The sequence below is a fragment of the Protopterus annectens genome, chromosome 5.part0, assembly GCF_019279795.1.
Source record: "Protopterus annectens isolate FY-2018-M chromosome 5.part0, PAN1.0, whole genome shotgun sequence".
NCBI lineage: Eukaryota > Metazoa > Chordata > Ceratodontiformes > Protopteridae > Protopterus > Protopterus annectens.
In genome coordinates, this window is record NC_056735.1 from 626075187 (window position 1) to 626101665 (window position 26479).

General features: G+C 39.6%; 1 protein-coding gene across 3 annotated transcripts in view; it reads right to left on the bottom strand.

Moving 5' to 3' along the window:
* The window catches only part of LOC122802711 (cohesin subunit SA-2-like), a 1740876-nt gene that overhangs the window by 1350017 nt on the left and 364380 nt on the right, over positions 1 to 26479 (bottom strand). For all 3 annotated transcript variants that reach the window (XM_044072465.1, XM_044072464.1, XM_044072463.1), the window contains exon 7: positions 1128 to 1199. In XM_044072465.1, coding sequence (XP_043928400.1) covers positions 1128 to 1199 — 72 coding nt within the window. The remainder of the gene's footprint in view (positions 1 to 1127; positions 1200 to 26479) is intronic.

Genomic DNA, 26479 nt, shown 5'->3' on the forward strand with positions numbered 1-26479 from the left:
TAAGATGCATGCCTTCTGTCTTCATTTTAAGTGTGTTTTGGTTTTTAGGTTACAAATAAAGCCAGTCTATTCAAATTGTATAATGATTATTTCTAGCAGTAAAAACTTTGATAAGAAGTACTGAAACTTCCTTAATGCTAATGGCTTGAAACATCTGATTAATGAAAAAGATAAGCAATTATTGAAATAAATTAGTTTAAATTAGTTTAATGTCAACAAGTTTAATGTCAACAAGTTTATATTGGAAAATTCATATGCAGAAATACTTGCATACACCCTTTGTTAATCCTTATAAATTATCTAAATTTATATTATAAAGTCAGATGTCACACTTTGCTGGATATGTAATAAAGTTATAAAAGCTGATTGGACTCGTATGTTGGTACACTGTGAAAAGGTTGTTGTCTTTTAGGAAAATGTTTCTAACTTTTTTTAAGGTTTAAAGTCAAGTAACTGTAAGACAGAGTAACACTACTTGTAAATGTTTTAGTTCCATATGTAATAAGTACTAAACAATATTCTCTGTTTTAGAGTCTTCAATCTACTGCTCGAAAAATAATAACCAAAAAATGGAAATCAATAAAAAATCCTTTACTCAAAGAGTTCTTAGAACTAGCTGCTGATTAATTTAACAAGAAAAAAAGATGTACAAAAGTAAGATCTATATGTAATATTGTGAATTTTAGTTGCTATGATTATTTAAAACATTAATAGTCAAATATACTGAAATATCAAATTTGTAAACATTATTAAGCTCTAAATGTCTTGATTGATTTACTGAATGTCTCCTGTTAAGCATTCATGATTATCATCCTTACTTTTATATATGTTAAGTTCAATACTCATTTTTACAAAACATTGAAGCTGTCAATAACTCATTATTTTGTTTTAGTTAATTTCTAGGCCTAATAAAATGGAGACATTTAATACTGGTACAATTTTTGAAGAAGACCCTGAGTACCATTAAGATAGTTAATACAATAAGTTTGACAATAACACACAGCAATATATCAAATGTAAAGATGAGAATCAGGTTCCTTCCATCAAAATATCTAGAAACAATAATTAAATAATCTCTATTGTCTCCAACTGAGGATGCAACAAAGCTGAAAAAGAATATACTCTACCCCATCCACACGCCAAGTTACTGTTAGAATCCAAGGATAGGCCATGAATCTCTTGTACTGTAAGCCGGTTTCCTAAAAAAATATAATGAACAAAAATGTATCATTAAATAGTCACCCAGAATTCTTTAAGTAGTGTGGCATTTATTCATTCATTCATTCATTCACTCCTTCATACTGTGTTACTACTGGGGCATCCAACAAAGCAAAGCTCATTTCCAGTGGAGATCCAGGGAACATCTAACAATTGTACAGTAGATAATGAAAGACAACTTTGATTAGAAAGCAATGAATACAGACATACTAAAACATATAACTCGGATCAAACTACTTACAATAATTTCAAGAAGAAAATTCTGCCTATATGAATAATGCGCACTAATACTAAAACAGTTAGAAACTTATACAAAAACACAAGTTTGGTAGTTGGCAAAGAAAGATGTCTACATAGTCCTAAGTAACTCTACATGCATGTTCCACTACTCCTATAATCAGCTTTTTACACATGAATAAAACATAAATGTGCTACAATCCTTTCCAAGTCTTTCACATAACAGTTCAAGTTGTCCAGAAGGTAAAATCCCAAAAGTTCATTTTTACACCTGTTTATACTTCTGATTTTATGTAGCAAATATACCTACTTTGATTGTAATAACATCTTTCTATTAGAAACGCACCTATGTTTAATCATTTTCATTACCCACTTTGGCTGAGGGTCATGGGGAGGTGAAGCATAAACTGGCAAGCAACATGCCAAGATGGAAAGTCAGGCCATTACAGGATATAACCATATACATATATCTAGGATCAATCTGGAGAATCACCCAGTTCATCTACGTGTATGTCTTTGGGATGCTGAAGTCAAAACCACATGACAACATAAGGAGAACATGCAAACTCCAGTAAATAGTTACTTCTGCAAGGATCAAACATAGTAATTACACCCATCCCACTAGCTATAATTGCAAGGAATGTGCATACACACTCGACAGAGTTTACAATTTTATATAATTTTTTAAAACAGTGGAATTGTTGCTATTAACATTATACTTGGCTTGCCTTACAGGACACATCTTCCTAAGCCTTTATTCTAAATGATGTTTGAGTCATTACGGAGGAAATGTGACTCATGTAAAGGTAGAATTAGGTGTGGACACTTATGTAAATCAAGATGGGGCTGAGATAGAAGAAGGAAGACCAGAAGCGTATCCCTCACTGGTAAGATCAGACCATAAACTGATCTCACTGGATATTCACATCCCGACCCCACCCCCTGCCCAGAAAACCACAGTGAAAAACTTCTCTAAAGCAAATTTCACACTCCTCAAAACCGAGGTGAAATCCTTCAAAGCCCCCAGGCCTGTGGAAAATACGGCCCAGACCGCAGAATCCTTTATAAATGCATTCTATGAACACCTTCAGGAATGCATGGATCATGCAATCCCAAATAAAACCAAGACCCAATCCTCCAAAGGCAGACGACCTGTCTGGTGGACCCCAGCCATAAACAAACTATACAATAGAAAGAGGAAGGTACTACATGATAGAGCAAAATCCCAAAAAGGGAAGGCATCTCTGATCAGTATTAGCAAAAAACTAAGGGCACTCATAAAATCGTCAAAGGCCAGCTTCGAGAGAAAAATTGCACAGGACACTAAGGATAATCACAAGGCTTTCTTTAGTTATGTTAGGAACCTGGGTGGGAATTCCCAGATATGCTCAGAATTAGTCCAAAATGACAAAAATACACTGATCCCACAGACATTGCCAACATCCTAGCTGACAGGTTCAGCGCAAACTTCTCCCTCCCCACCAAAAGGGCAAATATCTATCCCAGCAGAGTGCTGCCCCCCTGACATCTCAGATGCTCAGGTGGGAGCCCCCTTCTCCAAAGCAAAAAACACAGCATCAATGGGACCACACGGTGTCCCAGGCTGCGCCCTACATGAACGCCAAGAAGAGGTAAAGCCAAACATAAAACTACTGTTCAATCTCAGCCTTACTACAGGACATGTACCCAAAGAGTGGCGTACAGCAACAGTGGTCCCTCTCCACAAAGGTGGTGCCTCAACGGACCCTGGAAACTATCGCCCCATAAGCCTGACTAGCTTGGTCTGCAAAGCTATGGAAAGGATCATCATGGACCTCATAAATAAAGATATTAGGGACCTACAGACACTGGATCCTACCCAGTTCGGCTTTGTTAAGGGCAGATCCTGCCTCTTAAACCTGGTTGACTTCTTTGAAACAGTCACCAAGGCCATTGACTAAGGGAAGGTGGTCCACACAGCCTATCTGGACCTCGCAAAAGCCTTCGATACAATACTCCACTCGGGCATTATAGATAAGCTCACCAGCTTAAATATAAACCCCTATGTCACTAGATGGGTTGCAAACTGGCTTAAGGACAGAACCCATATGGTTAGAATTGCTGGAGCCATGTCAGACTCCAAACCAGTTACAAGTGGCGTCCCACAAGGCTCAGTCCTGGGACCTCTCTTGTTTGGTATATATTTCTCGGGGGTACAGGCCAACACGGAAGGACTGTGGCTAAACAAGTTTGCAGATGACTGCAAACTGGGCGCCATAATCGACTCTCCAGCCGACACAAGCATCCTCCAAAAGGGCCTCATAGAAACAGACAACTGGTGCCAGAGCCATGGCCTCAAGCTAAACGCCAAAAAGTGTATAGTCATCCCCTTTGGCAAAAACAAAGTGCCCACAAATTACCACATAGGTGGTAATCCATTAAGTACAGAAGAAGTAATTAGGGACCTGGGGACCCAAGTTGATAGCAATCACTCATTTGACAACCACGTGGCCAAAGTGGTTAGAAAAATATTTTATATAGCCCACCTAATCATGAAGGGATTCACATCTAGATTAGGGGAGGTCATCGTGCCTCTTTACTCATCCCTCATCAGGCCCATAATCGAGTACAATGCCTCTTTTGGGATGTACCTTACCAAACACCTGCAGCAACTGGAAAGACCCCAAAAGTACCTCACCAAGAGGATCAAAGGGCTCAAACAGATGCCATATGCTGCCCGGTTAAAGAAACTCCAGCTCTACTCAGTGGCATACCGCCTGCTCAGAGGTGACCTGTGCCTGACGATAAGGCCATGTCCAACCCGGAATTAAGGGACATGCTGCACCTCAAAAATCCAAATCCCATCGAGCCACGCTCGAGAGACTTGAACCTCAGCACTGAAATAAATAGGACATGCTGGAGGGACAGATTCATAACCCAGAGGCTCCCTTCACTCTGGAATAAAATCCCAGTCCAGGTTAGGCAGAGTCCCTCATTGACTCTCTTCAAGAGGAATCTTGATGAGTGGATGGGAGATCGTAGGTTTACCCCGGGTATCACTTCTGTGTCACTGTTAGACAGAGGCACAGTATACTAACCTCGAAAAAGGGCATAGCAAAATTAATTTAAAATGGGTGGCGAAAGCCAAACACACTCTGGCTAGGCTTATAAATGCCCTAGGGCAGATAGCCTAGTATGAACCTATAAATGCACTGTCTGACAACGTCGACACAGATTGCTATTGCTATGTGAGGTCATGGTAATGAGTCTGAGGGGAACACATAAAATGGTGATGTGTAAGTAGAAATTCATGGAAAGGATACTTCTCAACCTGAAAATAGGCACAAAGGTCCTTGAAAAACAAACATCTAGCTAAAATGCTTGACATCTAATTAGCATAAAAATTGAAAACCAAATAACACATAACCATAATTTTCAACTGTTCAGAGCTCTGCCGAATGGCCACATTTTTGCTTCATATTTCTGGTCTGTTCTTCATAAAATTTGTGTTTTTCTGACAAAGCAGTGAGGCTTTAAGTGACTTAATAATGACATATATTTCAGTTTCAGAGTTCAGAAAATGCATGCAAATTGAAAACTTATTACTCTTAAGTTTATAAGAGCAACATTTAAAACTTGTCCCTATTTTCAGGTCTTTATACCCCCATTATTTTTAGGTTTGTCGAGATTTCTTCCACTTAGAGGTTGAGAAGCGTGCACATAATTCTTCCTGCTTCTATTAGAAATGTGGCATACTACTCAGAAACACATTTAAAAAAACAAAAGTGTGACAAGCATATTATCAAACACTGTAAAATCTGTAGACTTTAATGAACTGTACAGCAAAACTCTAACATAAAAGCCATTTATCTTTGCTTCAAAAAAAAACAGAGTTGTAATACATCCTCTTTCTTTAGATTACTGTTGACACTCACATGCTGGTCATGTAGTATGATTTTCTGTGTACTAGACAGCTTCAAAAATCACGGGATGAGGGGGATGTCTAATTACAATAGGACATCATTTTTAGTGAATGAAGTTATGCTAGCAGTTGCAGTTAGAATATAATGGGAACATTAACAGTTATGGCAAGCTGGCAAAGCAGTGGATAGTCCTGAACACCTGGGAGTAAAGAAGGATACTCATCATCCATTTCTTAAGGGAAGTTGTCTTTACTCCCTCACTATTGTGCTTATGTTGTATGAAAGATATGTGTATGGCTGTGATACACATTTTTGGTTTGCAAGCAATCACTTACGTTATGGATCTAAAAAAGCAGACAGTCTGACCATTCTAGCTAGACTTAATGAAATTTATAATATGAATGTGGCACTTTATAGGGGCTTAAGGGACGGCAGTTGGAATGGATGAAGGGACGGCATACAGGTGTAGTGGATGTTACATAGTGAAGTAGGTAGTAATGCAAATGCCAGCTACTTTTACTTGTAGCACCAGAATCTCCTTTACCCTCCCTTCCTGTTCTCCCAGCAAGGACAGGGCTGCTCTTCAAAAAGTCGGACAGCCTTTTAATCCTCCAACAAACCGTTTAATGTCAACTTAAAGTTTACACCTAAGAATGAGAAGAAATATATTACCTCGCAGATTTTTCATACTGGGAAAGGGAATCACCTTTTATATGTGCTGTTAGAAGTTAGTCCTTGGAGTGGAAGACCTGTATGTTGTGTAAATTTTATTGCATTACAACATAAGCCAAGGACCTGAAAGTTGTTTAACTTTCTTATATATAACATATAATTATCTCTTTTTAACATCTTTATTTAATTATCGCTTAACTTTCTTATATATAAAATATAATTATCTCTTAACACCTTTATTTATCACTTAAGACATTAGCAAACACACATATATATAAAAAAACATGTTAACATGCTCATAGTTACAAACATTATATGTCACATATATTCTTTTATACAATTATCAATCCAACATTACATACATTGATCAACTCCAGCCTTTTCCTAAACCTCACTCATTCTCCAAAACATCATTCTGCATGTAATGTTCCCACAATCTCCACTATTTTCTTCTGAATTTGCTTCCACCCTTTTCTAAAGATCCACTTCCAGTTCTTTTATCAATATTACAATATTCACTTCAAATACAGTTGGTTTAGACTTTGATTTCCATGTTCTAGTAACTGCTTTTTTGGCAGCCACCAGAATAAAACTTAATAGGTCTTACTATGTATAGGAAATTCAGATCCTGTATCCCAGCTCAAAAAATAATTTCCTTAGTTACACCCATCTGCTTAGGGTATAAAATTACCTATGCAAACACTTCCAAGCAAGAATCCTAAATCTTCTAGACACTGTTGCACATTTGGGAGCCATGCATATGTCCTTCCAGTGTTTCCATGTGAATTGTTTAGCCAATCTTTTCTTTTTTTTTTTTTCAATAATAATTCTTTATTATTTTTCAATTTGTTCATACAGACATTTGACCGAGAAATACACAGGTAATTTCCAAACAATATTTCTAACAACAATCCTACAACATATGTACACTATATACATGAATGCTTCCATTTTTAACAAAAAAGAATATATGAAGAGTCTTATCAATAGGTATAGTATCTTATAATAATTTGATTTCTGATAAAATTTGACTTTATAGTATTTATATCCAAGGGTTATCCTGGGTTCCGTACATTAAGCCAATATAATGTTGAAAATGTGTTCCCAGATCTTCAGATTATTTATATGTTTGGTATGATCATTAATTAGTAATTTGTGGGCTAATATGTGTTTTATCGCTAAAATCTTGAAGTTGTCCCATGAAGTTTGAGATGGATTCAACCAATTTGTAGCTATATAGAGTTTCATTAACAAAACGATATTCATAAGTATGGTCATTTGGGATCTAATCTTCTCAGATTGGTTCTTGCAGTTATTGTGCAATATTTATATCCTTATTAATTATTCCTTTTTTAATAGCAGCTTCTTTTCTGGATTTAACTAAAAACTTTACCAGAGCAGGTCTTTGCCTATAATCTGATATCAAGCCCTGACAAGGAAGGCAGTGTCTAGCCTATTCTTGGCCTCTTCCCATTCCATTGTTTTTCACTCTCTAGTTATTTGCTCACAATGCATTGGTTCCTTTGCCAGTCTTCTCCAGTAAATTCTAGCCCCCTCTTACCTATTGTCTGTACATGTAATAGCAGTCATTTCAATTAACAGAATCTCCTTTCTCCATTCTCATGTTGGCTTAATTCTCAGAACACTGTCTGCTACTTTATGAATACAGTATTCTGCATGGCTACTGTTATTCTCCTTAAGGATCTACATACAAAATACTACTCTCTCCTTATTTTTTGAATCCCCCCCCCGCTTCATTATCATCCCTTTCGACTTTGAATTACAGCTTTCTGCTTGTGCTATGTATGTGAGCCTTAACTACATAGCTATAAAATAAATATAAAATATCCCTTCTAATCAGGTGATCCTAAACCTTAACTCTTGCCCTCTTCCCCTCCAAGATAAAATCCTTCAACTCTTTAATTACTGTCCACAACTTCTCCTCTGTTAATATAAATATGCTCGACTTGTATATAAAGCTAAAGGTACTATAAGCATTTTTACTGCTTGTATCTTGCTATCCATATCCATAAACAAGAGCTTCCAGTTTCTCAGTTTTTGCATTATCTTTTGTTTAATGTCTTCCCACATACCCTTAGCTGCCATAACACAATCCTTTTTAACTCAAGCTCCTAAATACTTCATTTCATTATGTTCCCATATATATATATATATATATATATATATATATATATATATATATATATATATATATATATATATATATATATAGGTATTGAACCAATTCATGTGTGGGTACATAGTTTACAGTTACTGGCTTTGTTTTGTCTTCAGTATTTTATATCCCAAAAGGACTTGAAACTGTCTCAAAATGTTCCACAGCACAGATATGTCCTTTTCTGGTATTATCAGTTACAAAATAATATCTTCTGCAAATAAAGCCAGTTTTTCTGATTACCATGCCAATTATATTCTTGAATTTCTAAGTCTCCTATTTTCTTTGCCAATGGCTCCAAATACAATGTAAATAAAGTGGAAAGAGGACACAGCTGCCTGGTACCTCTGTTCAGACACAACTTAAGAGGGGAACCCTTCCACTTTAGTTTTGCCTCCTATCCCTCATATATCTTCCTAATTAACCTCACTATTGTGTCATGGAATGCAAATGCTTCCATTGCCCTAGTCATAAAATCCCAGCTTACTCTGGTAAATGCTTTCGCTGCATCAAGGCCCACCAACAGTGGTACTTTCTTACATTCTGCTTCCCTCTTGATCATCACTGGTCTATCAATGTTGTCAAACATTTGCCTCCCTTCCACAAAACCACATTGATACCTATGAATTTTGACAACAACTTTGTCATTCTTTTAGCTATTACAGACATATGCACTTTATAAAACTGAAATGGGCCTATATGAAGCTGGGTCTGGTGGGTCTCTACTGTCTTGAGGTATTACAGCCACCACAGCTTTCTTACATGCTGTTGGTGCTTCCCCTCTTTTTAAAATGCTGTTATACAATTGTTATACAATTCATTCCAGATTATCACTTTCTTCCCTCCTAGCTTCCAAACTTCCAAGAAATACCATCTACTACTGGAGACTTTCCTGCAGATTGTTTACATGCCACTGTTTTATATACAATATATATATTATTGGTAATAAATACTTATCGACCATGGTATGGATAAGGCTAATCTCTAACCAAATTGGACAGGTTAATTCGAGCATAAAGAAGGACAATGGCTATGGTTGAAATGGCCTGCAAGAGCTGCTAGCCTAGTACTTAGCTATGAACCTATATATTAATTTATTTTTAGTTAGGTGATAATACACAGTGAAACACTGGCAACAGTATTGAAGATTCTTGTGTTTGCCAGTGAACTGGGATTCCTACATAATAACTTTGGTACTGTTGCATTTCTGTACTGAAGATTTAAAGGACTATTTAACTTGCATTTCTCTAACCTGTTACTGGTGCTGACAGCAGAACTAAAGGCAGGGATCCTTTTCCAAGTCACTGATTATGCCAGTGATGGTGAACCTTTTAGTTTTGGTGGGCAAAAGCTCCTGTCACAAAATAATTCAGTGCACTTTACATGAGCAACAAATGTAAAAGCAGTGTCTTTGGTAACTCGGGTGTTGTTGATCACTGACATGTCACCCAAAACATTGTGGCATGTGTCACCTTTGACACGCATGTCATAGGTTCGTCATCACTGGATTATACACTGTGGTGAGCAAGCCATTTGTGTTGACCCTTCTGGGCTTTATCTAGAATAGGGAACTTCTGTAGGTATAGTGGACTGTTCCACACCTATTTTAATCTCTTAGAGATTTTGACTGTCCTCAACTAAGGCTCTGCACATACAAAGACTGAAATTATTCTTTTAATACAGGTGATCATTTTGGTACATTGGAATGTGAAGGGACTGTGAATCCCTTGTACAAGAGCTTAGTAGTGAATCAGAACAGAACAAATAAAGTTCAAGGTGCATTTCTTCAGGAATCTCAACAATAAAATATTTAACCTTCATTAAAGCATTGGAAAGGGTGGTAGGCTCTGCAGTTATGCTGCCTCTGTAAAGAAGGGTGCTACATTTCTTAAAAAAAAAAAAAAAAAAAAAAGAATCTTAGGTGGAACATTTGAAACAAACTAGCTGGGAAGATGGGTAGTTTTGGAAGTGAAAATGATACTAGACCCAGGAACAGCAAATGTTAGCTTGTTTTTACGGTTTCATTAAGAAAGTACAGTTGTGTACACTTAACCATAAATGAAGGTGTTTGAGTGTATTCACTGTTGCAGTCATTACATTTGGGTTACCTGATTGCAGTAGCCCTCAGTCAGCCTGATTAACAAAGTCTTGGGTCCTGCGTCGGTTGCTGTCCCTTCTTTCATGACGTCAGGTCGTCAGGGGTATAAAACATGCAGTCGACGCCATTACATCAGTTTTTCTTGCCCCAAATGTCAGGTGCCCCCTAATGGGAAGCAATTAAATCTATAAATACAAGGATATACCTCCAACAGAAAAGCAAATACACCAAAAAGCTTTTAGAGCATATTAAGTGAGAGGAGAGGTACAGCCGAAGGAAGAAAAGGGGGCTGGAGGGAGGGTAACCAGGACTGCAACAGTGAATACACTTGAACATCTACATTTATGGCAAGTGTACACAACTGTACTATGTTTTTCGTGTTTCACTGTTGCAGTCATTACATTTGGGTAGATTCCCAAAGCTAAGGTTGGGAGGAGGAATTTAAATAGAATTAGGACCTGCAAGACTGCAGTGGCAAAACCAGCCTTGGACTTAGAGAAAATTGTCAAGTGATAATGCTTGGTGAAAGTATGTACAGAACTCCAGGTAGCAGCTTCTAAGATGTCCCTATTAGGGACGCCCCTGAGAAAGGATGTAGAGGTAGATGCAGCCCTGGTTGAATGGGGTCTGATGCCCTGTGGGATAGATTTTCCATGGTGCTTATAGCAGAAATGAATGCAGTGGCCTTATCCATTTTGAAATGGTTTGTTTTGAAATAGCTCTCCCCTCTGTCCCTGCAGCAAATGCCACCAGTAGTTGCTCAGATTTCCTTTGAGGTTTAGTCCTGTCCAAGTAGAATCTAAGCTGTCCATGCACATCTAAAGAGTGCAGCATCCGTTCCCCTTTGTTCTGTAGGTTAGGAAAGAAGATAGGCAAATTAATGGACTGATTAAGAGCCACACTGGATACCACCTTGGGCATGAAGGAGGGATTGGTTCTGAGGGACACCCTGTCCACATGAAAAATGATGAAAGGTTCCACTGCCATAAGGGTCTGTAATTCAGATACCCTTCTTGCAGAAGTGATTGCCAAAAGGAAAGCTGTTTTCCAGGAAAGAAATGTTAAATCTGCAGTAGCAGCTGGCTTGAAAGGAGGAAGAGTGAGTTTCTCCAAGATAAAGTTAAGATCCGAGGCTGGAGTTGGAGCTCTCCTGGAAGGCCTTAGATTTTTGGCCCCTCTAAGGAGCTGCTTGAGCAGTGGGTGAGAGAAGATGGGAGACTCTGTGCTATAATGAGCTGAAATGGCTGAGGCATGAATTTTGATGGAGGAAAAAGACAAGCCCTTATGAAGCATCTCAGTCAAGTATTGTAGAATCAGAGGTAAACTGGGCACTACTGCATTCATTCCTCGAGATTGGTTCCAAGCACATAATCTTTTCCATTTTGCAGCATACGATTTTGTAGTACTAGGCCTCCTTGCTTCTAAAATGATATCCATCACTGATTTACTGAGGGATGGTAAAGGAGAGATTAGGTAATTAGCCAGGCTGCTAGGTTGAGGGTTTGCAGCTGAGGGTGCAGAATCATGTTCTCCTGCTGAGACAACAGGGAAGTAGTCTGAGGCAGGTGCCATGGAGCCAAGCATGACACACTGTGCAAGAGTGGGTACCAGTGTGGAGAGGCCAGTCTGGTGCAATTAAAATTGTCCTTGGCTTGTCCTGTTTGATCTTTAATACTACCCTGGAGAGCAGAGGCAAAGGAGGAAAGGCATAAACTGATAGTTTTTTCCAGCTGAAGGATAGAGCATCCACTTTCCAAGCTTGCTTGTGGGGAATCCTTGTGCAAAATTTGTCCAGTTGATGGTTCTGGGGGGAGGCAAACAGGTCTATATCTGGGCTCCCCCATTTGCTTGTCAACATGTTGAAAATCCTTGGTTCCAGTTTCCACTCGTGTGGGTCCATGAGGTTTCTGCTTAGTCTGTCTGCCAGTGTATTTAGATTTCCTGGCAGGAATTGCGCTTGTAGATTCACTTGATAGCTCAAGGCGGTGTTCCACAATGCCATGGCTACTCTGCAGAGGGGGTAAGAATGTGTACCCCCCTGCTTGTTTATGTACCACATGGCAGTGGTGTTGTCCGTCTTTACCATTAGTTGTCCTGGAAAAATGTGGTCCTTGAAGGCTGTCCGAGCATTCTGTACAGCTAACATTTCCTTTTGATTTATGTGCAGGTGCATTTGATTTGGGTTCCATTTTCCCTGAATGCACTTCCCTGCCAGGTGAGCCCCCCATGCAAGGTCTGATGCATCTGTTGTTAAGATTTGTTTGGCAGGGGGTACTGTTAATGGTAGTCCCCTGTTTTGGTGGCAGACCTCTGTCCATCAAAGGAACTCTAAGCGTAGGCAAGGTATGATAGGAATCCTTGCTTCCAGATCCTGTGAATGTTGACACAATAGGCTTTTGACATACCATTGTAGTTTCCTCATATGCAGCCTTGCATATGGAATTAGAAAAATGCATGAGGCCATGAACCCCAAGGCTTGCAGTATTTGCCTTGCAGATAGCAGGGTTTTTGTGGCCATTTGTTTGAAGTAAGCTATCAAATGTATCCATTTCTTGGAGGAAAGATATCTTGGAAGTTGTATTCAAGCTTGCTCCCAGGAATATAATTTGTTGACAGGGTACCAGGTGGGATTTCATTTCCTTTATGGTGAACCCCAGACAACTCAGTACCCTTTGAACAAAAGCCAGATGATTGAAAAGAATGTCCTTGCTTTCTGCCTGAATTAAACAATCGTCCAGGTATGGGTATATTTGAATATTTCTTTGCCTGCACAATGCAATGACTGGAGCTAGGCACTTTGTGAATACCTTGGGTGCAGTAGATAAGCCAAAGGGCATTGCAGAGAACTGATATTGCATGTAGTCTGCTTTGAAGCATAGGTATCTTCTGCAAGACTCCCTGATAGGGATGTGCAGGTATGCTTCTTTTAAGTCTAGTGTTGTGAACCATGCATCCTTGCCTAGCATAGGAAGCAGCTGGTGAAGAGTCAGCATTTTTAATTTTGGAATCACCAGAAAGGTGTTTAGAATAGAAAGGTCCAGGATAGGATGCCATGTATTGCCTTTTCTGGGTACCAGGAGAAGTCTTGAATAGAAACCTTGTCCTTTTTCCTCTTCTGGTACCAACTGAATAGCCCCCATGTTTAAGAGAGAGATTACCTGATTTAGGGCCTCTGCCCACTGATTTGGGGGTAGATCTGGCCACCCACTTGGTGTTTTGTAATGTATGGAAGTGAAATCTGTATCCTTGGGACACTATATTTAAAACCCATTTGTCCTGGGTAACGAGTTCCCAGTTTTTGGCCTGCAGACCAATCTTTCTGCCTAAAGGAGCATTCAGGTGGGAAGTGCTTGGAAGAAAAGTACAGTTGTGTACACTTACCATAAACGTAGATGTTCAAGTGTATTCATTGTTGCAGTCATTACTTTTGGGTAATCTGCTGGCAGGTTGCCCTCAGTCGGCCTGAATAACAAAGTCTTGGGTCCTGCGTTGGTTGCTGCCTCCTCTTCCATGACGTCAGGTCATCAGGGGTATAACACAAGCAGCCGATGCCATTTTAATCAGTTTTTCTTGCCCCAGATGTCAGGTACCCCCCCCCCCAAATGGGGAGCAAAAAAAAAAAAATATATATATATATATATGCATGTATTTTAGAACACAAAAAATTTACCTTCAACTAAAAGCAAATACACCACAAAGGCTTTTGAGCATAGTGAAGGAAAGAAGAGGTATAATAATAGAGATGAAAGGGGGCTGGCGGGTAGGTAACCCGGACTGCAACAGTGAATACACTCGAACATCTACATTTATGGTAAGTGTACACAACTGTACTATGTTCATTGTATTTCACTGTTGTAGTCATTACATTTGAGTAGAATCCCAAAGCTATGGATGGGAGGATGGAATTGTACAGCATTTGGAGCAGCTATAAGGCCCTGCAGGACAGCAGTGGCAAATCCTGCCCTGGATTTAGAAAAGAGAGATAAATGGTAATGTTTTGTGAACGTATGAACTGAGCTCCAAGTAGCAGCCTCTAGAATGTCTCTGGTATGAACCCCTCTGAGAAAAGCTGCAGAAGAAGATGCAGCCCTGGTGGAATGGGAGCTGATCCCACTAGGGACAGGTTTACCATGGTGCATGTAGCAGAAACGAATACAATGGCTTATCCATTTTGAAATAGTCTGCTTTGATATAGCCTTCCCGTCTGCCCCTGCAGCAAATGCCACCAGTAGTTGCTCAGACTCTCTTAGAGATTTTGTCCTGTTTAAGTATAATCTTTGTCTGTGTACGTCCAAAGAATGCAGAATCTGCTCCCCCTTGTTTTGTGGATTTGGGAAAAAAGTTGGCAGGTGAATGGTCTGGTTAAGAGCCACACTGGAAACCACCTTAGGCATAAAAGGATTGGTCCTGAGGGCCACCCTGTCTGGGTAAAAGAATGAAAAGCTCCAGTGCCATGAGAGCCTGCAGTTCTAAAACCCTTCTAGCTGAAGTGACTACCAAAAGAAAGGTGGTCTTCCAAGAAAGAAATTTTATATCTGCAGTGGCAGCTGGTTCAAAAGGAGGTAGGGTGAGTTTTTCCAGCACAAAACTGAGGTCCCATGCAGGAGTTGGTGCTCTCCTGGGAGGCCTTAAATTTTTGGCTCCCCTGAGATACTGCTTTAGCAGGGGATGAGAAAAGAGAGGAGGCTCTGTGTTGTAATGAGCAGAGATGGCAGAGGCATGGATTTTTATTGAAGAAAAAGATAGGCCCTTGTGAAGCATCTCAATTAAGTATTGCAAAATCTGAGGAATATCGGGCTTTGCTGTGTCTATTTTTTGTGCTTGGTACCAAGCACAGAATCTCTTCCATTTTTTAGCATAAGATTTTCTAGTACTAGGTCTTCTAGCCTCCAAAATGACATCCATCACAGGTTTACTGAGGGATGTGATTGGTGAAATTAGTTGATTAGCCGTGCTGCAAGATTCAGAGTTTGGAGCTGAATGTGCAGAATTTGATAATTCTGCTGAGACAATAGATGAGGTGTTTGAGGCAAGTACCACAGAGGAAGGTGTGACATATTCCTTAGAAGTGGGTACCAGTGTTGGCGAGGCCAGTCAGGAGCAATCAGAATCATTTTTGTTTTTTCCTGTCGGACTTTTAGTAAGGCCTTGGAGAGTAGAGGCAGAGGGGGAAAGGCATAGACTGATAGGTTTTTCCAGCTAAAGGATAGAGCATCCACTTTCCATGCTTTTTTGTGATGAGTTCTTGTGCAGAATTTGTCCAACTGATAGTTTTGGGGAGAAGCAAATAGCTCTATGTCTGGGCTCCCCCATTTTCGTGTCAACATGCTGAAGATTTCTGTATCCAGTTTCCATTCGTGTGGGTCCATAACATTTCTGCTTAGGTCGTCTGCCAGAGTATTTTGCTTTCCTGGCAGGAATTGAGCTTGAAGATGTATTTGGTAAGTCAAGGCTGTGTTCCACAAGGCCATGGCTAGTCTGCAAAGGGGGTAGGAGTGTGTACCCCCCTGCGTTTTATGTACCACATAACTGTGGTGTTGTCTGTCTTTATCAGTAGTTGTCCTGGATGAAGGTAGTCCTTGAAGGCTGTCAGAGCATTCTGTACAACTAGCATTTCTTTCTGGTTGATATGTAGATGCATTTGATTTGGGCTCCATTTGCCCTGAATGCATCTCCCTGCCAGATGGACCCCCCCAAGCATAGACTGATGCATCTGTAGTTAGGGTTTGGGTGGCAGGGGGTAGAATGAATGACAGTCCCTTGTTTTGGTGACATGCCTCTGCTCACCAAAGGAACTCCTGTTACAGGCAGGGAATGAGAGGAATCATTGTTTCCAGGCTGTGAAAATGTTGACTCCGTAAGTTTTTTAGGTACCATTGAAGCTTCCTCATATGCAGTCTTGCATATGGAATTAGCAGGATGCCATGAACCCCAAAGCCTGCAGAATTTGTCTTGCAGACAGCTGGGTTTTTGTTGCCACTTGTTTGAAGTATGTTGTCAATTGAATTTGTTTGTCTGGTGTGAGGTAAGCCATCTGGGCAGTTGTATTCAAGCTTGGGCCCAGGAATGTAATTATTTGAGAGGGTACCAGTTGTGATTTCTTTTCGTTTATGGTGTACCCTAGGCATGCTAGAAGCCTTTTTACAGACGCCAGATGCTGAAGAAGAGTGTCCTGTTCTCTGCCTGAATGAGACAATCGTCCAGATATGGATAAATTTGAATGTTTCTTTGTCTGAAAAATGCAATTACTGGTGCCAGGCACTTTGTGAAGACCCTGAGCGCAGTAGATATGCCAAAGGGCAGTGCAGAGAACTGGTAATGCAAATAGCCTGCTTTGAAGCAGAGGTATCTTCTGCAAGACTCCCTGATTGGGATATGCAGGTATGCCTCTTAAGTCTAGAGTTACCAACCAGGCATTCTTGCCTAGCATAGGCAGTAGCTGTTGTAAAGTCAGCATTTTGAATTTTGGAATGTCCAGGAAAGTATTTAGAATGGATAAGTCCAGAATTGTACGCCATAATTTGTCTTTTCTGGGTACCAGGAAAAGTCTTGAATAAAACCCTTGTCCTTTTTCCTTTTCTGGTACTGGTTGAATAGCCCCATATCCATGAGGGACATGACTTGTTTCTGGGCCTCTGCCCACTGACTTGGTGACGGATCTGGCCATCTGTTTGGAATTGGCAATGTGTAGAAATGAAATCTGTACCCCTGGGATACTATATTTAAGACCCACTTGTCCTGGGTAATTAGATGCCAATTTTTAGCATGAAGTGCTAGATTTCCCCCCAAAGGGGCCGCCAAAAGATAAGTGCTTGGAGATGGCAGGGGAAAGTCATTGAGACTGTTTATTGTAGGGTGGTGCTTTGCTACCTCCTGATTTGGAGGTGGAGGCACCCCACTGTTTTGACCTGTAAGATCCTTGTGACTGAAACCTGGAGCCTTTGGAGCATCTGGGGTTGGCCTGAGCGACTCTGTTGGACACTGGAAAGGACCAATTCTTAGTAGGCCAGTGTCTACTGAACCTGGGTGGCTGCACGTGCAAGAAATCTTTTACAGTTTGCATAGATTTAGCTTTGTCTTCCATCTTTTTTAAAACCTCTTGTGCCTTATTACCAAACAGACTGTCCTGCTGTAAAGGAGCATCCAACAATTTAGCTTTAACATGATCAGGCAGATTTTGCTCCTTGAGCCAAGCATGCCTTCTTATCACAGATCCAGTTACGGCGGCCCTGCAAGAGGCCTCTAAGGAATCAAAACCACATTGCAAAGTATGCTTTCCAACCTGTTCTGCTGAATGCAATAAATCCTGTAATTCTTTATTTTCAGCGTGGTCAGGAATTAACATCATTTTCTGTTTAAGCAATCCAATAACATTTTGTTGATACTTTAACATATGAAACTGGCAGTTTAAAGCCCTAATGGCCAAGGTTGCAGAAGTGTAAACTTTCTTACCCCATCTATCCAGCACCCTCTATCTGAGGGGGTAGGATTTTTAGCAGTAGAAGCCTTAATGCCTTTGGGTCCCTGTGAAATAGTCTCTGGATCTGCAATATGATTTTTAAAAAGTAACTTGTGAGAATCAGGAACCCTGTAATATCTGTCAGGTTTTCTGGGAGCAGGAGGCAAAGAATCAGGGGCAAACTAGATTCTGAGAAAGCATCATCAACAACGTCTAGTACAGGAGGTATAGCTAAAGGCCTGTGCTGAGGCAGGAGTAAGAAATCCCCAAGCCTCTTTTCTGAATCAGAAAAATCCTGGCTTTCCCAGTGGAAATGCTCCATTAGAGTATGTAAGGTTTCACCAAAAGCAAAATCCTCTGAAGGGGAAGCAGAGGGAATAGAGTCCTCTGCATCAGAATCTTCATAAGTAGATAAGGGCAAATCCAGATCATCAGAAGAATCAGAAAAATCAGAATCCTGTTCAGAAGATTCATAAACAATTTCAGTCCTAGGTCTCTTAGAAGGGGGAGATTGGCTTCCCCTGATTAGAGTTATAAGATCTTCAGCCATTCTTATCATTTTTTTTTAGGCATAGAGGCCTGAGCATGCGGCCTGGGTGTCAGTTTCTTAGGCATGGTTTGAGATTTTGGCCTAAATGAAGAAGGAGGCGTCTGTTTGATATACAAGTCCGTAGGCTTGAATACACCCTCAGAAGCCGGTGCCTGCACAGCGGCTCTGGACCCATCCAAGGTAGAGACATCTGCAGATTCCACGGTTGAAGCATCTCGTGGCATACTGGACTCCGAATGGGTCTCAGTAGAGGCCTGCGAGTCAGAAGTAGCTGGTATCGGGGGCTGCGAAAGCACCTCACTGAGCACCGGCAAACTGGCGACTTGCTTAGGAGAAGCGTCATTGGCAACTTTGGACCTCGGCGGCCTGTCTCTGTCTTTATCTTTGCGTTTTTTCAGAATCCTGGTAGTTGGAAGACTAACTGACATTTATGGATAATTAAACCGAGAACCGAAATATTTAGAAGCGAAAATATACAGATGACGGACGGATAGTGTGCTGTTTAAATAAAGCACAAAACCGACAGCAAGGCACGTTGTGGTCAGGGCCTAGGCAAGGAATACAGTACAAATAAAAATCTTTGTGAGGTATTTGCTTCCCACAAGTAATGCAATTATTAACTTTTACTGACATCGGTAAGGAGCAAGAAAAAGTTTCCCCAAAAGGGTAATTAGCTTTAGTTGAAAACTTCGGTTCTGAAACTCTAAAATGAAAATTTCAGGAGTCGGCCGACCGGCACTTGTGAACTGTTTCTGCTTCAGGCACCGCACAGCAAAAAAGACTGATGCAATGGCGTCGGCTGCATGTTTTATACCCCTGACGACCTGACGTCATGGAAGAATGGACAGCAACCGACACAGGACCCAAGACTTTGTTAATCAGGCTGACTGAGGGCAACCTGCCAGCAGATTACCCAAATGTAATGACTGCAACAGTGAAACAAAAAAAACATTGATATTATCACCTTTGAGGAAAAATGTTTGTTATACTAGAAAGTTTAAGGGACCATGATACAGTTTTGGTACATGATTCTGGATCCATGGATGGACATGATACTGGAGGGAAATGTTAGGTAATTTAATGTCTCAGAATTCCTACAGCATATTATTATGGAAAGGAAAAGTACACAGAACTATGGTGAGAGCTCTACGTATGTAAGCAAATCAATCCACACATTTTGGGCAAAATACAGGCACAACTTTTCCAAGCAATTACAGACTCAAAGGTCTACTCAGTTCTTATCTCAGAACACAATTTAGTCTCTTTAAAACTGATAAGTTTTGATCACCGAATACCCCTTCATCCCTGGAGAAGGGAACTAATTTTTGCTTAAAATTATGAAGACAACTATAAGTTAGAAGTTCTGATGATCATTCATTGGGGTGATATAGATGTAATGGCATATTCATATGCATTCTACTAGAAAAAAAACATTTAAGATGTAGATTAAAGACTGGACAAGACTTGTGGCTTGGCAAAAAAATGGGTACACATGTTACAAAATAAAAAACTGCTTAGAAAAATTTAGGACCTAGAAGGAAACTACTGGGTTTGTTTATACATGACTGAATTGAAATGGGGTGTAAATTCCATGAAACAATGTTTCATTTCTAACAGTAGTAATTATCTTCATGAAAAGTAGGAAAGGCTCCAGATTTTCCACTGGCACAGGGTTACTTCCTCACAGAAATTAGTGAAGCCTAAACTTAAAAATAAGACAGCAGTAAATGACTAGTATGAGGGTAATTTTAGGAAGCATAAAATCTAACCCTTGTGACAACAGCCAAAAATAGAGCACTACTTTAAGGAACTTTACTCTTCTCATCTTACACATAATCAAGTGAATGCCTCTAACTTAATAAATGAAATGAAACTTTTACAACTTTCTAGAAGTTCTTACAAGGAGTTTTCAGGACTACTGGCACCCTAGCAGCAGGTGAATCTGGCACCAAATTATGAGAATAAACTTATCGACATCCCCTTTGTCAACTCTGCCCCAGTAGATCATGTCAAAATTTTCATCTTTGACCTGGTGTTAATTAAAATAAACACGCTGTGGGCTGTACACTTCTACGGGGGTGGGGGTTGGGGGTAGACTGACCAAATAAGATTGCCACAAGTCTTCCCTCTATGATCAGGAATGCTTCCCAAAAGGTAAGGTACCAGACAGACTTAGTAATGTAATCATGTTTGGTAGAAGCAGAAGCTCTCACATGATCTAAATGTTTAAAGGCCCATATCACATTTCTCTAAAAATTGAGACGATTCTTCCTATTTAAATTTACCTAACTAACATGGCATTATAAAAAGGACAGAAAGAGGCACACACCTTGTGAAACTGGGTCAATGTAGGTCAGTTTCAGCCATATTCATTGCTTATTTTGAGGGATCATATCAGTCGCCCTGCTAGACAGGGGTCCAGGGAAGTAAACAGTGTGGGAAGAAATAGCCAGGGAATTGCTACTGCTAGGCTTGTATAGCCCTAGGGCCGATAGCCTAGTACCAACCTATGAACCTATGATTTCACTGAATAGGATTTTTTATTGGGAGGGAACAGAGAAATTCAGAAATGTAGAACTGTAGAAAAAAACGTCTGCTCTGTCTCTATCATCAACCATTATACTAACTGACAACAAATGATTTAACTTTGGTCCTATTTAGCTATGTGTGGGGGGCAGGCAATATAGTTCCAGTTGCCCCACTGCTCTTTATCTTGGGGGCTGAAATTCTTCACAGTTTGATGTGTTCCTGTGCACATAAAAATATTCCAGAAGTTTTTAATCATGTAATGGGAACCTTTACTGTAGCAAGGCAGTCTAGCTGCTTCACATTTAGTTCTTTGTGAGTCATCAGGTTAAAACTCTGGAAAGGTTTAGACAGACTAACACCACCAGTCAAACCTTCAAATCAAAGAACCATTTTCAAATAAGGCTTAAGTTGAGTAAGCAAGACCTGCCCTTGACGAATCCAAACCCACACAGATCCTATGTTTGGAGGTTCCCTATGTCCTGAATGATTAGATCCATGGTTTTGCATATGAGGCTGGTCAGATTTATGGGTATGTAATTCCTGGGTCTGTGGAATGTCGTCCTTTATGCAGGGGAAATAACGGGTCTATATTACATCTGTGAAAACCCCTTTCAGTGAATGAATGTTCGCCGAATAACCAACAAAATCTAACTCCCTCGAACAGCCATTCCAGCGAATGTTTTCCTAGGGGAAAAAAAAAAACGTTTGGCCAACCTAAAACCAGACAAAATTTAAAACTCATCAAAGTGGGGGTCTTTTCTCCCACACTCCCCTAACTAAATATACCAACTCTGAGATTGCACTACAGTGGGGAAAAGAGCAAATTCTCAATGATAGCCAAGCGTTTTTTTTCCCCTAGGAAAAATTTCCTGAAATGGCTGTTCATGGGAGTTAGATTTCGCTGGATATCATTCGACGAAGAGCCATTCGCTGAAGGGGGTTTTCGCGGAAGTAATATAGACTCGAAATAACTGCAGGTGTTCTCCATTCACTTGGTACAAAACCTGTAAGCAGCCTGAGACTGAACAGTGCTGTTATGAGTTTGGTTAAATCATGCTTCATACTATTTAAGATGTATCCAGGGATACTGTCAGGATCCATTGATGCAGTATTTTTAGCATTTGATAGCATGTTTATGACTTGGTCTTGTATGACAGCTGGAGGTGAGCCAGTTTCAGGTACATCTTGAGGGACAGATGGAGGGGATAGAGGGGTAAAGTTAGAGTTAAATTTATCAGCCAGTAGGTTTGCTATATCTACAGCCTCAGTGTAAGTAACATTGTTCGCAATCAGCTCAGTGCATTGCTGTGTTGTGGTTTTGAGATTATGAACATAATTAAAAAATGCGCTGTGAGTGTCTTTGGTTTGGGTAGCTATTTTAGCCTCAAACTTAGCTTTGGTGGATTTTATTAAGCTCCTCAGTTGTTTGTGTATTTCACTGACAAGGGCTCTGACATTCTGGGAATTACTCTTCTTATTCTTTGTCAAAATTTGTTTCCTGCTGTTATAAAGGTTGTTGATATTATGGTTCCACCATGTGGGTTTGTTTCTGGGGTTTGCCCTGCACTTGTTCCTTTAGGGTACAGCTGCATCTATGCGTTCAGTACAGTTAACTGGGTTTGGTAGGGATCTGAACCTTGACTATGTATGAATTAGAAGTAGGTAGTTTGTCTTAAAGAAATTCCTAAAGGTACCTTGGGTGGAAGGGATATCTGGTTTCAGTTTTATTCTGAGGGAGACTGCTTTATGGTCAGAACTAACAAGTAAGGAAGATAGGTAAGGGATGGTGCAAGATACTCCCATATTAGTAAGGACAAGATCCAAGATGTTAATCTCCCTAGTGGGCACTGGGTACTCTGACTAATGGTTCCAGAACATTTGCAGTGATAAAGTCCACGAATTCTGTGCTTGTGCAATACAGTAGTACAAGTTTCCCAATCTATAGCTGGATAGTTTAGATCACCTAGAAAAATGGCACTGGGTGTAGTATATGCATATGGGTCTACTGATAATGAATGAATGACCCAAATATCCACATTCATAATATTGACCACTAAAGGTCAAGTTTGCAAAAGTTGATGTTCTACTACGGGCAAAAATCTCGACCCATGTAAAACAGAAGTTTAAAAGATTTTTTACAAATTATTGTTTTTTGCAGGGGGAAGCTCTTGCACCCCCACACTCCCTGCTAATTATATATACTAACTCTGAGATTGCACAATGTTGGAGAAAGGGTGCATTTCCCAACATCTGTCAACCATCTGTGTAGTCTACTACAACCAAAGGGAGATTTGATTATTTTCAATTTCCGTGTGCGTGTATATGTGTGTATATATATATATATATATATATATATATATATATATATATATATGTGTGTGTGTGTGTGTGTGTGTGCCATTTCATGTAAAACTCAACTTATTGAACACAACTTATCTACACTCATTTAATTAAAAAAAAACAGCAAAACAGGAGTTAAAAAAAACAGTATTTTTGGCTGGGTGTATCCCTACCCTACTCCACCCCATCCATATATAACAACTCCATGGTTGTACTACAGTGGAACAAAGGGGAAAAGCACCGGAAGCTCACCATCAGTCCTCACAATGCAACACACTGTAATAAAGCAAACTGCACTATTACGTACAAATCTTTAAGAAAACTTATACTGCTCATTAAAAAAACATAAACTTTACTTAATATTAAAGTTATAACAGGTTAGATATATTGTGATTAGATTTTATTTCTATGACTTGTGATATACACACACACACACACACACACACACACACGTATATATATATATATATATATGTATATATATATATATATATATATATATATATGTATATATATATATATATATATATATATATATATATATATATATATATATATATACACGTGTGTGTATATATATATATATATATATATATATATATATATATACATACACGTGTATATATATGTGTGTATATATATATATATATATATATATGCGTGTATATATATATATATATATATATATATATATATATAGAGAGAGAGAGAGAGAGAGACAGACAGAAAAAGAGACTTATATATGGGTTCACTTACTGTTGTCAAAAATACAAAATGTGGGTGTAGCACTTCCAAGCTGATTAATGTCGCCCTTGGGATTTATGTATGGGAGCACATGTGCATCCAATGGTAATATGAGTGCTTATGGGAGGTAGACTTGGGGAACTGTAATAGAAACACCTTTATAGCTGGCACTCATGATGAGAGCTGCTAATTGCAGGAGGAGGAGCATGATACTTCTATGTCCAGGGACACTCTATGAATGCCATGGGGTTCTGATCTTGGAGGAAAGCCAGCCTTGTCAGAACATGGGACAACACTTTCCCTTCCAAGCAGCAGGCATGTGGAGGGAAGCATAGAAGGCAGAGGCACAAACCATCCTCACTACTGCTTGGATGGCAACAGACCCTCCAGATGTTCACATTCATTAGGAAGCCTAGTCAGTTGGCAGGCAGCAAGGGAAAGATAACCTACAAAAAATCCTTTATTTCTATAAGTTTTGCCATGTCACTTCAGCAGAGACTGAAAAGATACAGCCCCAGTATTGACTTTAGTGGCTGTTTGAGTAAACTCCATTTACTATAAATCTTCTTAGACTTACTACCTAACCACTGTTTGAAATCCACTATGCCCTTAGAATCTAAGTTGCTCAGTACATTTTTGAGCATTACCTGTTTGTATCCCTTGATAAAATTTAAGAAAGCCATGTCCACAACCCTCCCTACTGGTCAACCACCCTAGAATTATTGTCACAACATGCTCTTATAAATGTCTAACATGACTTTTCTGCTGTGAATTCTTACCGCCTTGGGTCTGGAGCCTTATTAGTTTCTACACTAAATAATTATTCGTTTAGCAGTGATTCCATGATATTTCATAAACTGATACCAAACTGACATTTGGTGTCTTCTAGCCTTTGTCCGAATCCCACTTCTGCGTAGATCTGTTTTCTGGGGATCATTCATGCTACCTCACATGATAACCACAATACTATTTTTTTTTTTCATTTTGATTTGTATACTGGTTTCAGAAAACAGCTTGTTTCTTCTTTAATGGCAATTTGGTTTAAAAAAAAATAATAATTTCTCTACTATACCACACTGCCTTCATACGGACTTACTAGAACATTTTCTAAGGCCTACATTGTCACAGCCTGCCTTTCTGATGTCCAGAATCCTCACTTGCAACTGCTTGGATTCTACAATGATGCTGGCTGTGAGCCACACTATTTGGAGATATAAGAGGTAAGTGAGCACTCACCGCATCAGTTAATCTTTGAGGGTGCCGTCTGCAGTACATGGAAAACACTGCATCCTTTTCTGCCAGCTGCTGCAATCTTTCTTCTTGATATCTCATGCTGGCATATTCAGAGCATGTACCCCAACCCTTGCATTGTCCTTGCACCACCAAAAAAGAGGGTAAGCAGGAAAGCACATTGGCTTCTAGGTTATAACGCAACCCAAAATTCAGGTTGTAGGTAGCCCTAATGCCATGGTGTAATTATTGAAGCATCTCAAAATGAGGGAGTAAAATATGTGAACAGAAGCACAGTGCATAACAGGCATCACTAAAGATGTGACCACTTAGATTTCCAGCACGATAACAGTACTTTGTTAACTACTCAAGACATTCAGTATACCACCGTGCAAAGTTCTATTTTTTGTTTTTAATTTTTACTGTTTATTTGATGTTCAGTCAGTCAATAAAACAGTAGTTTTCCCTTATGCCAGTCACATTCACAATAGCAAAGTGCACTCAATGAGGACAGAGGGGGAAATTAAATGTTGATGCTTCACATAACGGATTTTGCTGGAATAAGTAATATTCTTAGAAGAGTTCAACTATCACTCTGTGTCCCTGTATTTTTTGGCAGAAAAAAATAGAATGATTATGTTCATTTATACAATTCTTCCTCTAAAACGTGCACGCTGATTGGCCAGCCCAACCAGCGTGCCCGTTGTAAATCCCTCAATATACTAACGGAAAAAGGTCCGGTCGCCCGGACTTTTTCCGTTAGATAACATTGTCTCGCTATGTTAAAAGAGTTTAACATAGCGACACAGGTTTAAAAAAAGCAACGCAGATCTCCGTTGCTTTTTTTTAAAGCTGTCTCGCTATGTTAAACTCCTTTAACATAGCGACACAGTGTGTAAAAAGCAATAGAGATCTTGCGATCTCCGTTGCTTTTTTTTTAAACCTGTCTCGCTATGTTAAATGGGTTTAACATAGCGAGACAGCTTTAAAATAAGTAACGGAGATCTCCGTTGCTTATTTTAAAGCTGTCTCGCCATGTTAAACCCATTTAACATAGCGAACAAAAAGCAACGGAGATCTTGCGTTCTCCGTTGCTTTTGCCCACAGCTCTGATGTACTGCGTAGGCATGCGCAGTACATCAGAACTGCCGCGGAATACCAGACAGCTGCGGAAGGGCAGCAAAGAGGCATTATACAATGCCATTATTTAAGAAAAGTAATTATTTCTTTTCTTAAATAATGTCATTAATAACAATAACTCACTTCTGGGTGTGGGTAATGCGATTTAACCACGGTTGTCTTTGTTTGGTCCCTCGGGCTTCGC